The sequence below is a fragment of the Myotis myotis genome, unplaced genomic scaffold, assembly GCF_014108235.1.
Source record: "Myotis myotis isolate mMyoMyo1 unplaced genomic scaffold, mMyoMyo1.p scaffold_m19_p_14, whole genome shotgun sequence".
Taxonomy (NCBI): Eukaryota; Metazoa; Chordata; class Mammalia; order Chiroptera; family Vespertilionidae; genus Myotis; species Myotis myotis.
Genome location: NW_023416318.1, coordinates 30,579,205 through 30,599,563, shown reverse-complemented (window position 1 = coordinate 30,599,563; position 20,359 = coordinate 30,579,205). Strand labels below are relative to the sequence as shown.

The following is a 20,359-nucleotide window of genomic DNA, read 5'->3' as shown; positions in this document are numbered from 1 at the left end:
AACTGGCAGTTTAAGGAAATGGCCAAATGAGTAAAGCAGTAAAAGTCTGGGGGAGGGGGGTTCATAAGACACCCTGAACTTAGGGACAGGAGGACAGGCCTAAAGATCCTATTTGCATGAGAGACCTTACAGGTTTTGGGGGGAGAAATGGTAGAGGACTTTAAGGATGGACCATTGGTCCCCAAACTCTAGGCTTTACTTTGCTGAACTAAGAAAGACAATAAACAAGCCCTCACCTCCAGGAAGAAGTCCCCAGAAGCTCCAGATTGGAAAGTTAAGGTACCTGGGCCTGGAGCTGAGACGGCTGCGGTCTATTCTTGCCTCCTGCGGTAGAAAGCCTGGGCAGGGGCAGGCTCCACTCCTGTTCCAGATTCCTACCATGACCACCTCCGGCTTGCCAACTCGAAACCACTGTTATCTCTATGGCTTCATCCATTTAGATGCTCATTTTTGACTCAGCCCTCTTCCTTCTCATGCTCTATTTTTGATCGTGCCCTTTGATTCCAGACAAGGCACATTACTCTATGTGCCCTAAGTGGAGGGGCCTTGAGGGCAAAGAGGATTGGCCAGGGATGGGTGAGGTGAGAGGAATCTCTCCAGGAAGAGATGTGGTAATGATGCTCACAAATAGCTCTAGAGTCCTGGCCAACCCCTAGGAATTCACCCCAAGTTCTTTACCAGAGAAGGCGTTAAGCTACGTTTTGGAAACCAAGTAAGAGTTGTAAATAGCAGCAGAAAGAGAACAAGAGCCCTTCTCCAGGGTGAGTTACAAGAACAGTAAATAGTGAGTGAACACTGGCTGTCCAGCCAAGCCACAATCCCTTCCCTCCTCTCTCATCGCTTACAAAGTGGCCAGAGCTGTGCTCTGGGCTCAGGTAATTATTCCAGGCTGCACTGCTTTGCCTCCAAATGGACTCTTCATCTCTCCTAAGCCCTTTCGGATAGAGAGCTGGATTGAAAGGTACTTGGTTTTCATTTCTATTTCTTCCCTGGATGCTGCCCTCCTCAAATCATTCACATCTAGTATTGGCAAGTTCCATGTCTCCACTTTGGGTGGATGCTCCACCCTGCTGGGGTGAAATGGTGAAGAGGACTTTGAGGATTGACCATTGGTCTCAAAACTCCAGGCTTTACTTTTTTGAACTAAGAGAGACAATAAACAAGCCCTCGCCTTGTCTGCGTGGAGGATTTGGATGAGGGCTGCAGCAGCCTTGGTGCCTGGCATTTCAAGCCTGGTTTCCTGGGTTTGGGTTGTGGGTGGGATGCTGCAGAGTGGAGCCACCACGTGGCAGAAGGGAACACAACAACGGGGAGATTCCCCTGCAATGGAAAGGGGGAGGTTTCTTGGGAGGAAATGAGCACCTGGGAACCCTGGTGGTCAAAGGCCATTGAATTGTTTCCCACAGACTGATGTTTTCTGGGGGAACTCAGCTAAAGTCATCATGTGTCTCTAGGGTTCTGCTAAGAAAGCTTCCAAGAAGAGACTGGAACTGGGCTTCAGCTGGGCTAAAGAGTGATTCACCCGCATGGTGCATTCAGGTCTGCATTTCTGCCCTGAGTGACTCTTCAGTCCAATCTTACTAACACTTTTCCACGAACGTTGTGTTTTGTCCTACAGATCCTATAGGACATAGCATGACAATGAAATCTTGGTGCTTCCTATTGTTGTTACAAAGAGACCACACTAATATTTTTATGGCACTTTTGTTTTTGTTTTAATGTATGCTATATGTGAAAATAACTATTACACAAATCAAGTAGTCTGCTTTCCATTGCTAAGCATCTCTGACAAAAGAGCTTAAGAAGCATAATAGATAAAACAGTTTTTAGAATCACTAATTTGGTGGCTGGGATATGAAGCTGGCCAGCCCCTCTCTGCCCATGCCACCAAAGACAGACCTGGTGGGCATGTCCTTCCTTAGGTCATGGTACTACAGAGGAGGGAGGTTCTCTCCTTGGCCTTCATCCCCAGGCAGCCCCTCCCTTATGACACCCCCATTCCTTCCCTGGGGACTGATATTGAGTGCCCTGCTTGCTGCCCTCCTGGGACCTGTGGGCCATTCAGTCATCACTGGCCTCCTTGCTTAATCCAACTCCCACGATGGCATTCAGAGTCCTCACCAGGGAAGGGAGCATTGTTAGTCATCTCTGAGGCCACGGTCATCTTCCCTCCCCTCGCTGAGGTCTCTCCTCCTTCAGCACATTTCTTTTTTTAACTGTGAAGAGAGTCTCTCTCTGACCTTCCATCTGGAGGCCTTTCCTGCTCAGTAAATCCACACCCACCCCACCCCTCAGCCCTGTTCCCAGTGTCCTTCCCACAATGCCTGTCACAATGCCATTGACTTATCTGGGCTGCCTAGGACATTTCTATTTACATTTCATTACAGCATGGATTTGAGGTGAGCCTGTCAATGAAATAAGTGTGAACTTGCTTTATTTTTGTTTATTGTGAGTTTAAAGGGCAGGGAGGAGAAAACCATAGTGAGGGAAGAAGGGAACCAGCATTTACTGAGCCCTTGGAGTGCCCGCCCAAGATAGATGCCTCACACATTAACTTAGCCTCCCAGTGGTCCTGGGAGGTGTCATTTATCCCAATCTACAGAGGAAGAAATGGAGGGTGAATAACTTGCACGAGGTACCAGGATTGGTAGACAGAGAATCCAGTTGCTAATTTGCTCTCATTTCATGTAAAAATTAATGAACATTTCCTGGGTGACTCAATCCTTAAAAAAAGAAAGGACTCATGAGGTGTGCTGTCAAATGATCTGTGTGACCTGGGACGAGTCAATTAAGTTCTTTGGGCTACAGTTTGAACATCTGTAAAATCAGGGAGCGATCATCTAAGAGCTTCTGACCCAGTCATTAATTACCCCTGTTCTCAAAGAAGGACTTCCTCCTACCCAGCCCAAATCTCTCACGAACCTAGCCCACACTAACAGCAAATAAAGGATTAGTACTCCTGGGGTATGAATCAGGAGCACATTAGATAGTCCATCCTTCCCAGCGAGGCAGCAGTTGTATAGCCATGCTCTCACTCTCCTAAACCAGGCCCTGTGAGAGGGCAGAAAAGGGAAAAACCCAGTGAGTGCTAAAGGGGTTTCTACATCACCTAGATTTGTCCATCACTCCTCCTCCACCCCTTCTGCCCCAGCACTGGAGCCAGTGTGCCTCGACCTGCCAACCTTCCCTCTGCAGCCTGTGTGCTCCCCCACTGGCGGGCTGCCAGTGCCTGGGAAGGGCCAGTGCCACTATGCTTTATCCCTGGGCAGGCCAAGACAAACAGATTGGACTTGCATGGCCTCCCCTGCACCCTGGGAGAGCACTGCCCATGAGGGGGAAATAAGATAATATTTATGAGAAGCAATAAAATCTACAGCAGCATGTGCACCTTGAAATTCTAGGAGCTGTGAATTGGAAGGCCGCTTCCTGGCTCCCTGTGCAATTTGTACTCACCTAGCCTAGGTGGGGGGAAAGGATTGCACACATATCCATGCACATCCATACACACATATATACACACACCCGTGTGTGTGTGTGTGTGTGTGTGTGTGTGTGTGTGTGTGTGTATGTATATACATGTATGCTGACTATCTCTTTGGGATTTGCTAAGCATCTCATATGAAGCATCAGCGTTCCTAGGAAACTGCATTTATGAACTCTTAATTCTGCTAGTTTGCCAGCATTCCAGAGTCAAGGCAAGACTTTTAAATAGCTGTGGACTAGATTCTGACCTCAGTGCATAGATTGGACAAAGGTGCCAGGGAAACACATATGTAATAACTTAATCAATAAAGAAATTTTAAAAAAATGCCAGGGAAGCTGAGTTTAGGAGGTTCATTAAAGAAGCTAACTTATTTGCTTAATCTCAAACAACTGGTTAGTGGTAAAACCTAGATTCTAATCCTCTTTCTGTCTCCAGATCCAATGATTGCTTCTTTTCATTTTACCTCTCCTACCTAGTTACTACCATGTTAACTTTCTAAAAATATTATATGAAATGGATTATATATGCAAATATAAATAATATGTGTGTATTGTTAAAGAATAAGCACTTGTGAACCCACCCACCCAACTTAATAGAATATTATCAAATTATTGAAGCCCCCATATACCCTTCCCTTCCTGCCCAGAGATAACCACAGTCCTAAAATGTGTACCAATAATTCCTTTGTCCCTTGGAATTTTACCACATTTCCTATGTATTTTCTATGTAATGTCTACTTGCCCCTCCAGATCCATTTTCATTTTCTCCATCCTGCCCTGTGCCCCACCAGGGGCTCCCCTGACCCCTCACTTCCTGATGGGTTTGGCAAAAGTGAAGCACGAACAGGAGATCTGAGAATGAGGAGAATGAGGTCGGGTGTTTGCTCCTGTGCTCCCTCCCTGCTGGGTCACCCCCCCCCCCCCCCCCCCCCCCCGTAAATTGGTTGCAATCCTCTACCAAAGGCAGGCAGCCCTTCCACATAGCTATTCCCATCTTCCCCTAGCCTTGCTCCTCAGGCCTGGGGATGCTAACGCTTCCTGACTGTGTGGTTAGCCCTAGGGCACTGTACCATTCTTTGCTAGTTTCCCAAACCTAATGTTTCTCAATCATATTTTTCATTATCACCTCCCATTAAGTAGCCTTTTCAGGTTTTTTCCATACTTGTCTTCCCCACCATTAAATTTTAATAGCACAGACATACTGTACTGCATATCTGTTTATGTACTGTACATCGCTTCTGTACTTCATACATGAAAAGAATATTTTTTTGCCCCCACGAGCTAATTTTCTGCCCTTATTCAGAAGACATGCCCTAACTAAACTCACATTTTTGTAGAATCCCTTTAATAAGTGATTATAACCACCCGGGTTGTTATGCCATCTCTCTCTTGCCAGAGCACTGATTAATACATATCTATGTCCCTGACAATTTATTTTTAGTTTTTCCGGGTTTTGACATTTACATAAAAGAAACAGCAGTGTATTTTTCTTTGTCTTGCTTTTCTCACTCATTATTATTTTGTGAGATTCATCCATATTAATGTGTATAGCAATTATTCATTGTCACTGCTGTATAGTATGGCATTGAATCAACAAATCAAAATTTGCATGTTCATTCAGTGTTGATGGACATTTGGGTTGGTTACTTGAACATGTGGCACAAAACTTTCTTGTACATGTTTCCAGGTGTGGATATGGATAAGGATATAGATATGGAGATGGATATGGATATGGATATGGATATGGATATGGAAATAGAGAGTCCAGGGTATATATCAGGATGTAAATAGCTGGGTTGTAGAGTGTACCCCTTACCAAGAAATACAAAATTGTTTTCCTATACCTACACTAATTTATACTCACACTGAAAAGGTATGAGAGCTCTGGTTTCTTCACATTCTTTCCAGCATTTGTTATTGTTAGACTTTAAAATTTTTGCTGATCTGGTGGATATGAAATAGATATCTCATTGGCCATTTGTGTTTTCTTTCTGTGAACACCTGTTTATGTATTTTGTCTATATTTCTTTTGGGGTGTTTCTCTTTGTTTTTGATTCTTTGGCATCCTTCATATGTTCTGGACACGAATTATTTACCAATTACATATGTCATATGTATTTTTTATTCTCTCTTTAAAGTGAATTCTGATGAATAAAAGTTTAAATTTTAATGTAGAAAAAAGTATTAATCATTTCCTTTATGGTATGTGCTTTTTGTGATGTATTTGAGATCCTCTTTCCCATCCTGAATTGATAGTTATTCTTTTTAAATATTTTTAAAGATTTTTTTATATTGTGCCTTTCACATTTAAATTTTTATTCCATCAGAAACTATTTTTTGTTCCTAATAGGGATCCATTTTTTCTCCCATATTAACTGAAACCAATTTTCTAGTACCACTTATTTGACAGACCCTCATCTCCCTTGTCTACCTTTAGAGCCTTCTCTGTCATCCAATATAATAAAAGGGTAATATGCAAATTGACCATAAGGCAGAACAACCGATCGCTATGATGCGCACTGACCACTAGGGGGAAGACGCTCAATGCAGGAGCTGTCCCCTGGTAGTCAGTGCACTCCCACAGGGGGAGAGCCACTCAGCCAGAAGCCAGGCTCACAGTGGTGGCAGGAGCCTCTCCCGTCTCCACGGCTGTCTGACTGACCCATGGCTTCCCGGACTGCAAAAGGGTGCAGGCTGGGCTGAGGGACTCCCTCCATCCCCCTCCCGAGTGCATGAATGTCGTGCACCAGGCCTCTAGAATATTTATATATGTGTGGATCTCTTTCTGGATTCTTTCTTGTATCCCATTGGTCTGTTAATATATTCCTGCATCAATAACACAGTTCTAATTTTTATAGCTTATTAATGTCTTGATATCTGGTAAGTTAAGGCTCTTTTCTTTTTGAAAAATGTCTTGCCTATTCTTTTTTCTTGAATCTTTCCTGTAAAAAAATTTAAATGGTGTGTCAAGTTTCAAAAAGAACCCTAGCAGGCAGCATCATGGACAAACAGCAGGAGCAGCAGGAGCATCTACCGCAACACAGGGAGGGCCGCTTGGAGCAGAGCAGGTGATGAAAGGTGGTACCAGCAACCGGAGCATATCTGAAGTGCAGGAGCCAAGGCCTCCAGGAGCCAGAATAAGACCACGTGGTATGCGGGAGCTTATTTCAGAAGTGCTGTGAGGCTATCTCTGCTTGATTTTATTAGCCCAGGGTCATCATAAATGTGCTAAACCTCTATCATCAGCCTCCTTTGGGGAGGTTCATTTAGGAACTGGAATAATTTATTGTGAAAAAGAGAAAAACTAGCAGTGATTCAATTGATGAATACTGTTCAGGGCTAAGGAGATAAGTGAAAATGTAAAAATAGGCCAGAGTTGTGGATTCGGACTCAGAGGCTTCTCTTAGCATTGCGGGGAGACAAACCTAGGTGAATCCACAGCACCAGCCAGTTTTCTCCCAAAGAGAATGTAGATGGTTCCAATACATGTCCATTTTTGTTTGTTTAGCTGACACTTATTAAGCATTTACTATGGAACTTGTTCTCTTGTAGGCACTTACCATGTATTATTTAAATTCTGCCCTCCCAACCCAAATCAACTCAGAGAATGTATCCAGCTGATGAGTGATCAATCACTCGGCCCAGATTACTGAGAGAAGGTAAAGAATGCCCTTAAGCATGGACCTTGGCAACCACTCCGCAAGCTGGGCTTTTGAACATTTTCCTGGGGGATCTTGTTTATTTGCTCTGAATGGGAAAACGTACGGCCAGGAGTAGGTCATGTGGCTTAAAAACAAAAAGAAACAGGATCATGGAGACCACATGTTCTCTATTGGGAGCAAGCAGAAGGAAGGGAAGGGCAGGTAGAGGGGTGCTTTGGAGCAGACCGCCTGGAGCACCCTCCACAAGGCTGTGTGAACAAAACTTGGCCCCTGGCTCCTGGCAGGAAGTCCAGAGTCTCAGATGCCAAGTATTGGCATCAGGGGTTTTCCAAGAAGAAGGCAGGGCCTCAAATCCTTTGTGGAGCAAGACAGGTTATAAATAGATCTATAATTTTTTTAACTAGAAGGCAACAGGCTTAGCACAGCTATTCTTCCCTTTTGGTTCTCCTCCCTGCACCGCTTTGCCTATTATATCCCTGCTACCAGGCAGACACACCTGCTGCGAGCCAATCGCTGCTGAGCAGCCTCAAGGAGTCAGGATGGAAACTGGCTTCTATTACGATTCCAGATTGTGACCTTGCTTGTGGAAAAGATTAAATCTTCCTATCTTATCTCTGGCTAATTGGGCAGGAGGTAGGGAGACAAGAATTTATCATACAATTTGCCACCTGCTGACTAGAACACTAATGTAGCCATTTCGGAGGCAGGCTCTGATTTTAGCGACAGGCTGAGGAGAAAAAGGACATAGTCTGGGTTTCTGGGACATGTAGTGAGAACCTGCTCCTGGGGCTTCTAACTGCATGATCAGAAGACTGGTATTTTATGGGTGGCCAAGTTTTATGTGGCTTGAGGGGTGTGTGTGTGTGTGTGTGTGTGTGTGTGTGTGTGTGTGTGGTGCGTAGAGAGAGAGAAACTGAGGGACAGAGAGATTGATTTCATCTCTCCTAACAGATCCAAAGGTGTATGAGCATGCAGGCACTTAGAAATTATTTAGCTCAGTGCTTCTCAAACTCCTTGTTCATCAGAATCAATTGGAGGTTTGCTAACACAGAGATTGCTCAGTCCCACTCCCAGAGTTTCTGATTCAGTAGCTCTGGGCTGGGGCCTGAGATTTGCATTTCTCATAAGTTACCAAATTATGCTGATGAGAACCACTGATTTTGGCCAACCTCCTGATGTCGTCACAGATGAGGAAACTGAAGCCCAACAGTTAATAAAAGCACACACCCAGGAGCTCACAATGGTTACTGGCTAAAGCCAGACTAGACCAGAGATTCCTGACTTCTAATCTGGTGCTTTTCCCACCACTTCAGGCTGGTGCCTGGCCAGAGTGCCAGGGAGGTGCTAGTCTAATAATAAACATGTCATCCTTCGTGGCTGAAGATTACCAGCCTCTACACTGTTTCCTCTTCCCCTGCCTTCCCCAGTCCAACATCACTGGCCCTGCCGGTTCAGTACATCAATAGCTCAGTCCAGTCCACTCACCCCATCACCCAGTGGGCCTTAGAATCAGGTCCTGTTCCCACAGCTAAGGTGCCTACTCCCAAAGGCCTAGTGCCTAGCTTACTCCCTTCATACCCTTGCTGGCAAATGAACTGGAGATCTGGGGCCACTGGTCATGTGTATTGGCCCTGAGTTATAGCTCTTTCTACATGGATGTTCACCAGAGGTTTGACCTTGGTGTTCGACGTTTATCCTGCCTGCCACCTAAGTCGGGTTATTGTGCCTCTGTGGAATCCAAATTCTGGAAGGAGACAAAGAGACGTCTGGAAGCCTCTGACTGGAGAGCCTGATGGATTAAATTCAAGCCTTGAACAGTCACAAAAAGCTGTTGGGGTGCCTGGGCAATGTGGAGCCAATGGTTCACCTTCCTTCCTTGGGTTTGGAACCAGTTGGAGCTCCCGGGCGGTCTCCCAAGGTAGACCCCCCAGAGAGCTCAGGGCAACTGTCCAGGGGAAGGGACCAGGTTCAGGATGACTGTGGCAGGCTGGGAATTGGAGGAAGGGCCCCTCCTTTTGTGAAGCATCTGGATATCATTTTCAGTCTATTAAAAACACTAACTATACTCTGCTAAATACAGCCAATTCATAAAAAACAAGCAAACAAACAAAAAACACTCAGGGGACAATTCCAGGCCAAGCAGTTGCCCCAAAATGGATCCAAATAATTTTGGGCTATTCTACAGGTGAAGCTCAGAGAAAGGCCTCAACATTCTCTAATGGGCATCCAATCACCACCACCACCTATGTCCACCTCCCAACTTTACCAGCTCTTGAGCAATGACACCACCCAATGACTATAAAGACTCAAGGGCAATGTCAGGGCTTAACAGTATAATTTGCTTTGTTGTTGCTGTTGTTAATCCTCACCCGAGGATACTTTTTTCCACTGATTTAAAAAAAAAATTTTTTTTTAGAGAGAGTGGAAAGGAGAGAGGGAGGGGGAGAGAGAGAAACAGCAATGTGAGAGAGAATTATTGATTGGTTGTCTCCCCCACGTGCCTCAACCAGGGTAGGATCCAACACAGGTACTTGCTCTTAACTGGAACTCAAACTCACGACCCTTCAGTTCTCGGACAACGCTCTAACCACTGAACACCACAAAACAGGGCAGTATATTGTGCTTTTTTGTTTTTGTTTTATTTTAGCTTGTGCACAATGTTCAAGATAGATATAGAAGATTTTCTTCCACTTTCAAGGCTTTCTGACTGGTTTATAGAAAATAAGCATGAGACAGAGAAACAAGGGAGGGACAAGGGACAGCACATGAGAGAACAGAGAGACTCAATGGATAAGCCACCTGACAATTCCCAGTGGACTCCATAGTCTGTGAATTAGCTTTGGCTATGACTGAACTTTTTTACTGTGAAGAAAGACTTATTTGCCTGTGGCCCTGTTGCAACCCCGAGATTGGATGGTAATCTGAGGCCAGTTAGCTAATAGCAGCCCCCCTCCAAGAAGCCTGGGGAGACGACAGGAGGTAAAGAGTGTGCCTCTGCCAGATGAGTGTCCAAGGCTGGATGGGAGAGAACCAGTCCCTGCTATGGGGAAATCCTGGTGAACAAGACACCATATCCCAGTGCCAGGGAGCTTTAGGCTTACTAGAAAAGAAGTGTCACAAAGCAGATGCGCTAAACAATTCCATAGGAAATGAGTCCATCAATACTGAGGGGTACAGTGAAGAAGTGAACAGAGCAGGCAGGGGTAATATGGAAGAAGAGTTGCTGAAAAATAATACCCCTTTCAATCCAATAGTCAGACACAAAGGAAGCCTGGGTACAATCCTGCCCAAGCATCCCAGTGTCCATTGTGTTGCTTATGGAACTGTGCTTTACTAAAATTATTTTGGACACATTTCTAGAAGGTAAATATCAGAGAATTAAAATCTTACACATCAAATTAATCCCCCAGAATCACCTTGTTTGAGGAGTGGAAACGTCATATATATCCTCAACTATTTCTGATGCTAAAAACATGCTTCTTAAAAATTTCAGTATAATCCACAATGGGAGAAAAGAATAACATTCTTGACATAAATCTACTATAAATATATATCATTATACAAAACAAGTTATGAATAATCAAATACACAAATCTATACACTGCAAACTTCTGGGGGACAGACCTCTACAGAGCATGTCCATATGCTTCTCACTATTTAATCTCACTATGTTTTTGGGAGTCAGACAAGAGAATCCTTATCCCTGTTATTCAGAGACCTCATCTGACCCTGGTCCTCCTGGATGCGTCAGCCTGCAAATCTACAACCTGAGGCCCAGACCCTCACCTGTCTTGACAGAGCTTTTCTGGACAGCCAAACAATACCCTGCTGCATTCCGAGGTGTTATTAATTATTGTTGATGTTGCTTGTGGCAGCTCTGCTGTGAAATGCCAGGCCTCCTAATAGCTCAACCTCGGGCTCTGTGCTTGTCTTCTTGGAATCACACCTCAGGCCTAACCTTTATCTTCTTTTACGAAAGCAGTACACTGACACACTCTCAACTGCCATAAACAATAATTTCCTGCAACTAATCATCTTGTGATAACTGACACATATCATGAGCACCAGTCAATCCTTCTGGAATAATATTGATAGGCACACAAGGAAATAACAGTTATTTTTTCCCTCCAGAGTTAAATGGGGGCATTTGAAATTGTTTCCCAGACCAAGAGATTTACACGATACAGAACTTGCCTGGACCGAATGGTTCTTATTCACCTGAACTTTAGGAGAAACTTTCTCAAGGGTCCAGACAAGTGTGGCTCTAGTTCTTTAGATGGAAGAAATGTTTGTTTTCATCTTGTCCGTACCTGGTGACCAGCAGCACTGCTCTTCGGCATGATGTCAGGTACTTCCCCAATATGTTGGACCTCTCCCTTTGTGACTCATGCTTCTCAACAACAGGTTGAATGGAGGAGCTCAGGATTTTCCCAATCAGAGAAACCTGAGACATGCCCCAAATCAGCTTGCCTACGGAACAGAAGCAACAGATGCAGGGCATCTCTGCTCAGTCCTCATTTCCTTTCCTGAAACAGCCATAAGCTCAACTTGAGATGGAGGCTTCCGTGTTCGCTTAGGAGGAAGATACTTACTGAAGAACTACTCCATGATGAAAACTGGAGTCCTTGAGGCTCTGCTCTATATGGTTTGGTCTAGATTGTCTTGAATAATTCACTGCACTGTGGGAAATGAGCTCCTCTGGTCATGGACCTGACGGATGGCGATGACTCTGGTCAGGAGTGTCAATGAAAACTCCATATGGATGGGTATCCCCACCGATAACCTTCTCATACCCACAGAGTGTAAGCACCCCAAAAAAGCACATTTCCTGAGATCTGCATAGGGTATGTCTTAGCGGGCATCTGACCTGTTTTGAGTCAGCAGAGGAGAATCTATCAAACCAAGTATCATTGAGGAAATGTGGAGCTGTTCTTAGACTCTGCCCTGGTAGAATCCACACTGGGACCTAAGAGCTGAGGAAAGCTGGCTGAAAACAGCAAGCATCATCCAATAAGCAGGATGGAGGCACACCCATCCTGCCCTGGTGGCTGGCTGCCAAAGTCGATTGGCTCCAGGGAAGTCGCAGGCAAAGAAAAAAATACTTCTCCCTGCTCTGCATCAGAAACCTGTGCATGGGTCACGAGCTGTTGGAGCAAGGGCAGAATTGGAAGGACACCAGGAGGCTTTTGCAATCTGATGATATTCCTGGGGCTCAATGAATCCTTCCATCTGATCTCCTGCTTCCAGGAGGCTTCCTCCCCTGGCTTCCCTCAGGTGTGGTGATGAGCCTTTCATTTGACATTGAGCAGCTATTTCCACATGGTCTGTCCATGCCTCCATCTAAAAAAATTGTTGGATTCTGGGTTTTTCCCACTTCCCCAGCTACTTCACTGTGAGAAATGAGATTAAGCTGCAATAAGTATTTTAGGGAGAAGGTACACAGACTTGTTGTTACCAAATATATCTGAATTTACTTTAATCCATAGCAATTTATGTTCGGAGAAAAGACACAGCAGTTTTCCTTTTCCAAGGTTTTCCTTCTGATTGCTCAAGTCACCCTTGTAACTCTCAGAACCACCTAGGGCAGTGATGGCAAACCTATGACATGCGTGTCAGAGGTGACACGCGAACTCATGTTTTTGGTTGATTTTTCTTTGTTAAATGGCATTTAAATATATAAAATAAATATCAAAAATATAAGTCTTTGTTTTACTATGGTTGCAAATATCAAAAAATTTCTATATGTGACATGGCACCAGAGTTAAGTTAGGGTTTTTCAAAATGCTGACACGCTGAGCTCAAAAGGTTCGCCGTCACTGACCTAGGGACTAGACAAATTACCTCCCTTTGACGGTTGAAAACAACGCCACCCCATAGTGATTTATTTGAAGGAGTCAAGATTGGTGACAAAATTCATGTCTGGCCTCCTGATTCCCATTCTGGGTTCTTTCTACCAGTCTTCCTTATTTCATTTATTCAGTGTAGCAACTCAAATGAAAAAGTGCCTACTACATGCCATGGAAGAAACAGGTTTCTAGCCTTATCTCCCACAGCCCACCCACACAAACCATCTGTCCAGCCACACAAAAATAGCTGGTGTTTTCAGCCTCTGCACCTTTGCTCCTGCCATGTGACTTGCTTGAACTGCCTTCCTCCAATTCTCTACTTAATGAAACATAATCATTCTTTAAGCCCAAGCTCAACTGTCCTCTCCTATATTTCTCTTCTGAATATTGCAGCAGGAAGTAATTTCTTGCTGGGGATGAAGTTACTTTAAAAAAAACAATAACTTTGAGGGCACCATATACTGCTTTGGATTATAATATTTTTCAGGTGAATTTTCATCTCCCCAAGTAAACTGTGAGCCTAAAGGAGGCAGAAACTGTGTTTCGCATATCTTAGTGTTCCCCACGGAGTCTTGCTCAATAGTTATGAAATGAGTAGACATAGGAGAGTTAAGTGGCTCTCTAAAGTTTCACAGAACACCAGAATCTGACCTCCATGTACTACACCAAGTCATGCTGAAAACAATGCAGTTTCCACTATGATTAGCCTCTTTGTAGGTCAAAAATGGTTTAAAATAGGCTTTTTAATATAGCTCAATCTAATACAATGCAGACTGAGCTGTTCAGAAAGAACAGAATAGTTTAAATGGTTGGGCTTGAAAACCTGAAATTCCTATGCTGTTGGCTAGCATGAAATGAATAGCCCTCTTCCCAGGATGCCTCTTCTTTTAAACATGAACTGATTCTCACCATGAGTCAGTGTAATAACAAAGTATGGTGGTCATTAAGGTGCCTTTATGGACCAAATAAAGAGAATCAGAGAGTGACCCAGTGTTATCTTCCTTCAATCATCCATGCACTATTTCCGTCAGCATTGAGTAAACGCACTCTGTCTGCCCACACTGAGCTAGATGTTATGGATACAGAAGTACACAAAATCTCTGCCCTCATAGAATGCCAATCTGGTGACTACCTATGCCTATTGCTATAGTAGTACTAGCACTCTTCTTTTTGTTTTATGTGAAGAGTTAAAGTAAGGGTGGAACTCCAGGCATCATTCTGTACATGAAGTGTATACTCAATCTGCATACTAGGTCAATATGTATACTGAAATGTAATGAATGGAAATTATTATGCTTACTAGGATCCTTTCAGGAAGTTTCTTGGGGGCGGGAGACTCCTAAGAGAGTTGCTCAAGTAACAACAGAAGTTCACTCACCTGCCTTCAAAGAGGGGTAGAGTGTGGTACTAAAGAGGTCTTCTGCTGAGCAGAGGGTACAAGTTTGGGTCAGAACTACATTGTTCAAGCCAACAGAAAAAAGATTGATCCTATCCTCTTTCCTCTGTGGTTCTCAGGCTGTCTTTAAATAAATATTAAACACATATTTAAAGAACATGGGTTGAAGCAATACCAAAGCGGCCTATTAAGGCAGCTGTCTGTCTTGGTTAGCCTTGTTTATCTGTTTTGGTTTATCTTTTATTTATCAAAGGTAATGAAGCATTTGTTGGGCAGTAGCAGAAGCCACAATGGAACTCAGGAGTCTTAACCCAGTATTACATCATACACATTAACATCCCATTGCTATTAGCAATTCATTCAATTTGTTTATTTATTAATGACAATTATCTGCATTGCTCAAATGATTTCCTCATCCAAATTAAATATTCAGCTATTAAATCAACAACATCAATTTTCTAAAGGCCATACCTCTCTCCAGTACAAGAGGGAAACAACTCAAGCAAAGGCTAATAGGCGACTTTCTACCAGTACTGTGCTAGATACTGGCAAAATGTAGTTTTTTCATAGTAGAAAAGACCTAGTATGGTTCGTTCAGAAGACTACTCTGCTAAACAAACCAAGAAATGTTTTTGTAGAAGGATAAAAATAATCAAAAGTACAGCATCATAAAAAAATCACAGATATATCCTAAACAGCTCTAGCTCCCTAAATTTCTATAGCATTTATTTTGTTCATCTCTCTAGTACTTCTTGGTATAACAAATTTATAAGTCAAGGAGTAAAGGAGAATTTCCCCTTTCATGTTCTAAAATTGCTTCTTTCAAAGTTCAGGTGTTCCTTATCCCCTTTAGTTTTGGTGTTGGATAGTCTGGTGACTCATTCCTGATTATATAGTATATAAACTTCATATTCATAAAATTCAATCATGTTTTTGTTCAGTATTCTTTCCAAAGTGCTTTATCCACTGCGGTAAGCTACCAGTCCTCAAATCATTTATGAGGCCTTTCTGGAACTGTTCTAGTTCTTCATGTTTGTATTGATATATGTATAGTTCCCAAAAGAGTAGGTGATAAGCACACAAGATGTAGACTACCATGATTCTATATATATCCAGGTTGATGTTTACATAATTCTTTAATAATAAACAGGTCAGTATTTTACATAACCATTTGTCATCAATCCATGTTTTTATCCAGGCATTTCCTTGCTGTATGAACTTTCTTACTGTAAAAACAGTCCTCCTGTAGCAAATACCTGTCTAGGACTTTCCTTTAAAACTCCTTGCCTGCTGCTGCAAATCTTCCCTGATACTGGTTTTCTATACACACGTAAGCACTTATCTACATACAAAAACAAAAACAAAAAACAAACCACACGTGCAAATAAAACTAAAAAAAAATGTTTCTCCTTTGCTTCTGCAAAATATCAAACAACAAACCTTCTCCTAGTCCCTGTATACTTCATTTTCTCTTTTGCTCTTTCTATTCCCTGACTGAACTCCATGTTCCCTTCTGGCCTCTAGGGTTCTTTCTCATCTTTTTTTAAAAAACAGGGTAAATATTAAAAACACAACAAAAAGAAAAGACTTCTCATTCTCCAACTAATGTGCAGGATAAGAAGTGAAGAGCAATGCAGTGAGGAGCAAATAGGTCTCTTAAGCCAAATAAATTTTAGCAATTAACAGCATCTTCTGTGCATGGAACTTAAAAATACAGTTTTTGATACTTCACACCTTATGAATGCCAATTGGGAAACTTGCATTTAGGTAATAATTAACTTTTTAAAACTAGACTCCAATGTTGCGGAGTCCAATTTTAAAGTCGTTAATATTTTTGGATGAATGGGAATCATATGATAGATTGATGAGGAATGAATGAAATGTATGAGCTTTAAGCTGTTAGAAGGTAATAATTCCTTTGGGGCCTTCCAGATAGTCTGTGAGCTAGTATTCTGTAGAATTAATACAACTATGACAGCAACATACATTTAAATAAATGAATTAGCCCTAGAAACTGGTACTTTTTAAGGTTTTATTGGAATATCTTCAAAAAGACAGCACTGTACTCATTCATTCAGGAAAAGTTTTTTTTGTTGTTGTTCTTAAGGCAGATGAAAATTGGTAGTATAGGTGCTCCAGGTTGTCTTCCATCTTTCCCTGATTTATCCATTCTGAATCATCATTGGCCTCAAGACTCCCTAACAAAAGCCTCTATTGAGTTTCATTCTGAGTTCCCCAGTGATAGGTTCAATGACAGTAGTTCTGCTTGAAGATGTAGGTGGATCTTCACCTTCACATGATCAGGCCACTGAGTAGGCGGCATCGTATTTTGGTGAATTGGGAGTGAACATAAAATTCATAGGAACAAATGTTGACCCAAGTACAAGGAAGGAGTCCAGTATTTTAAAATATGTAATTAGTCAGTGACTAGGAACTCTTCCATACATGAGTCTGGAAAGATAAGTCATATACAGAATGTTTTCTTTTTCTACCTTAAATATCTGTACTAGTTAACTAGACAATACCATGTGAGTTGCTAATTTTAGAGGCATTGGACTCATTTTTACAGTAAAGATATAAGCTAAGTATGAGGTCCAAAAAAGCTACTTGTTGTGGAAGTTTTTTGAGAACCTAACTAAAAGTCCCTATCAGAAGCTGCCTGTTGTTAATGAGAAGCTCATTGAAATAGAATAATGTAATAAAAACCAACTATCCTTCCCAGCTGACTTAATTTTTGAAGAAAGCTGAAAAAACAGACATGTGACCTGTGGTCTGAGAGATACCCAAATAGATCCCTCCAACACATTTATATTCAAATTTTACCCTGCAGAGAATTTCAGTTTCTACTTCAAAGATGTTGTGGCTAATGGAAAGGTTCATATGCATCTTCCTCCTGAATGAGCCCCTAAAAGTCAGCATGTTCCCCAACCTCCAGCTGCATTAATTATCTCAGAGCAGCCATAAACATTCTGTAAAGATTCTATAGAATTTAAGAGCCCACCAGCTCTTATTTACAAAGCTCTTTGATACCTATTCACAGACTTTTGGTTCAGAATGAAAATGCATAGGATGCATAGCCTCTTCTTAGAACGTTCACTATTTTCCTTTTTGCTATTTAGGAATAGGAGTCTACTAATTTAAAGCAAATGTCCAAAAAAAGCACATCATCCTCCAGGTAGTTTGGCAATATCTAGCCAATTTTTACATTTTTAAAAATATTTTTGTTGATTTCAGAGAGGAAGGGAAGGGGAGAGATAGAAACATCAATGATCAGAGAGAATCACTGATTGGCATATAGTTTTTAAAAGACAGTATTGTAAGTGAAAAAATAGGTTAGCATCAAATGTTTCAACAATAACACTTAGGTCTGAAGAAAATGGAGTAACATATTTAAGATTCATAATTAAATGTGAGCTGAGAATTTTTATATTCAGAAAAACTGACTTTTGGGTACAAGGAACACAAAGTGTTACCAGAATGTAAAAACTCAGGGAATATTGTTCCTGTGAGTCCTTCCTGTGTATCTACTAGAAAACAAGCTTCAGAGTAACTCATGCCACATCAGTAGGAAGATTTGTGAAGATTAAAATATACAGCTACTTGTAGAATCAGGATAAAGTGAGGAATAAAAGGGAGCTAGTATTGTATGCAGTGGCTATATACTCAGACAAATGTAGATATAGTAGAAAGTACTTTTAAAAAATAGAAGCAAATGCAGAGTGCAAACGAAAAAAATGTAACTTTTAGCAATCATGGTGGTGATGGTACTATTATTGTTCTGAGCCTATTGTGTTCCTAAGCCTATGGTTCTAAATTTAAATTAGAAGTATAAAAATAAACTCAGCATGTATTTTATTTTTAATAGTATATAGATATTTCCTAGCTCTGTCCATTAAAAAGGCCTAGAAACCATGCTAACACAGAAGTGATAAACATATTTGGTGCCTATATTGTGGTTTTGAAATACTATTTCCTAGTGAAAGAAACCAGGGCCTATTGGAGAAATGGCAGATTCCAGATCTGGGGCATGAGATGTATAAGATGAGCCTAGAATATTTTGTCATATCAGATGGCAAGGAAGCTATCAAAAATTACCAGGATCATGTGAAAAGGACTCAAGTACCAATGGAAGAGGATCTCTCTGGCCAAAGGGAGATAAACTGAGAGGCAATAAAAGTAATGATAGCAATGACTCAAAACGCATAAAATATGAAGAATACATGAGTTTATGATGACTAAAATAAAAAGTCACCTTTGTAGGAGGGCAGGAAATATTAGTGAACAAAGGGAAAAAATCAAGCACTTACTTTTCCTCTTTTATCTAAATTGTACCACCAATTAAACAAACAATAGATGGGAGGAAGTATATTTTTATAGAAATATTCTAGCTAATAAATGAAAAATATATAACTGAATTAGAATATCCTATAGCCCACAATAAATTAATGGGTCTAGGCATTGAGCATCAATATATGCTAAAGTCACAGAGACCTCCTGATGTACCACTCATTATCTTGCCAAAGGTGAGACTCAAAACCTGAGTCTCAAAAAGCCTAAAAATCCAGTTACGTTTGCAGGAAATACAAAGGGCAGGGGAACTTGCTGAACTGCACCATAAGTATGGCACTGGTATCATCCAGGCTGCAGGAAACCCTACAGGTCAAATTGCTCTGGGTTCTTTAACAGATAAATTGTATGGAAAATAAACGTTTGGAAAGGAAAACTAAGTTTAAAGAGGTTTAAAAGACATATCAAAGATTTTAAAAAATGGACATCACTGAACCACAGTGTTCAGGAATGCCACTTGGTTGCTAAAACCTAAAAACGAGAAGGAAGTGATTTTTATAAAGGTCAGTATAGTGGTTACTTTCAGGGTGAGGGAGGCAGTTATGATCACCACAGAGCACATGGAGGGCCTCTCACATGGCTGACCAAGTTCTGTTTCTTGATCTTAGGTGACGGTTAAAAGTGTGCTTACTGTGTAACAATCCATTAAGCTCTATATTTGTTTTTTTGTGTGTGTCTGTATTTTTGTTTTATTTGATAATAAAAAGTGGTATTAAAAATTTAAATGCACAAATCTTTTGACTTAGCAATTTCACTGCTTGTCTATAAAATAAACTCACTGAAATATGCAAAGATATAAGTATAGGTATCTTCACTGCAGTACAATATATTTGTAATTGCTAAACAGTTGGGGTGGTGATGGAAATGTCTGTTAGATGGGGGCTCACTGAATAAATCATGGTACATCACACATTGGAATAGTATGCAGCCAAGAAAAATGAGATAGGTCTATATCTCAGACATATCATTAAGTGGAAAAAAAGCAAGATGTAAAATAATATTATGCTGATCTCATATGTGTATACACATGCATACACATTGTATTTGCATTAAAAATATTTTGCAATAAAATACCCCAAATGAGAAAACATAAAGGCCAGAAAGGATCAGTGCAGGAAAAGCATGACAAGATGGCTGGCAAAAGTAAACTATTGGTGAGTTCAACCCCAAGAGAGCAGATTTACTACTATGTGCAAGATTTGTTTAGGGTTCATTTTAATAAACAATGAGACACAAATTAAATTAAAGGTCATCTTACCATTGATGGTTCCTTAGAGTCTTCAGAGTATTGAATTCAACTTAAACTTGGAGCCCCAGTGCTGTTGGGTGGACAGGAAATTCAACTTTGGTCAGTCTGAAGTATCTTGGGTACACTCACTGAAGGCTCTGGCAGGGACCAGGCATCTTAAGAAGCACAAGAACATCTGGAGGCCCTTCTCATCATTACTCCATAATGGAATGTCCCAATCTGCATTATCCCTTTGGGTTGACCCTCTGCTATTTTCTAGAAAAGAGGTACTCTTTGGTAAAGACATGGCCTCCCTGAGGCATGCAGAACAGGGGTACTGCCAAGAAGCAGAGAATAGATCTTGATAGTGTGGGGAGATATGGTTCTCCTCAAGCCA

At 41.6% G+C, this 20,359-nt stretch overlaps 1 protein-coding gene across 2 annotated transcripts in view; it reads right to left on the bottom strand.

Annotated features, from left to right (window-relative positions):
• The window catches only part of PIGF (phosphatidylinositol glycan anchor biosynthesis class F), an 81,034-nt gene that overhangs the window by 49,258 nt on the left and 11,417 nt on the right, over positions 1-20,359 (bottom strand). For both annotated transcript variants that reach the window (XM_036334674.1, XM_036334675.1), the window contains exon 3: positions 19,993-20,053. In XM_036334674.1, the coding sequence (XP_036190567.1) occupies positions 19,993-19,995 (3 nt within the window). In that variant the 5' untranslated portion in view covers positions 19,996-20,053. The remainder of the gene's footprint in view (positions 1-19,992; positions 20,054-20,359) is intronic.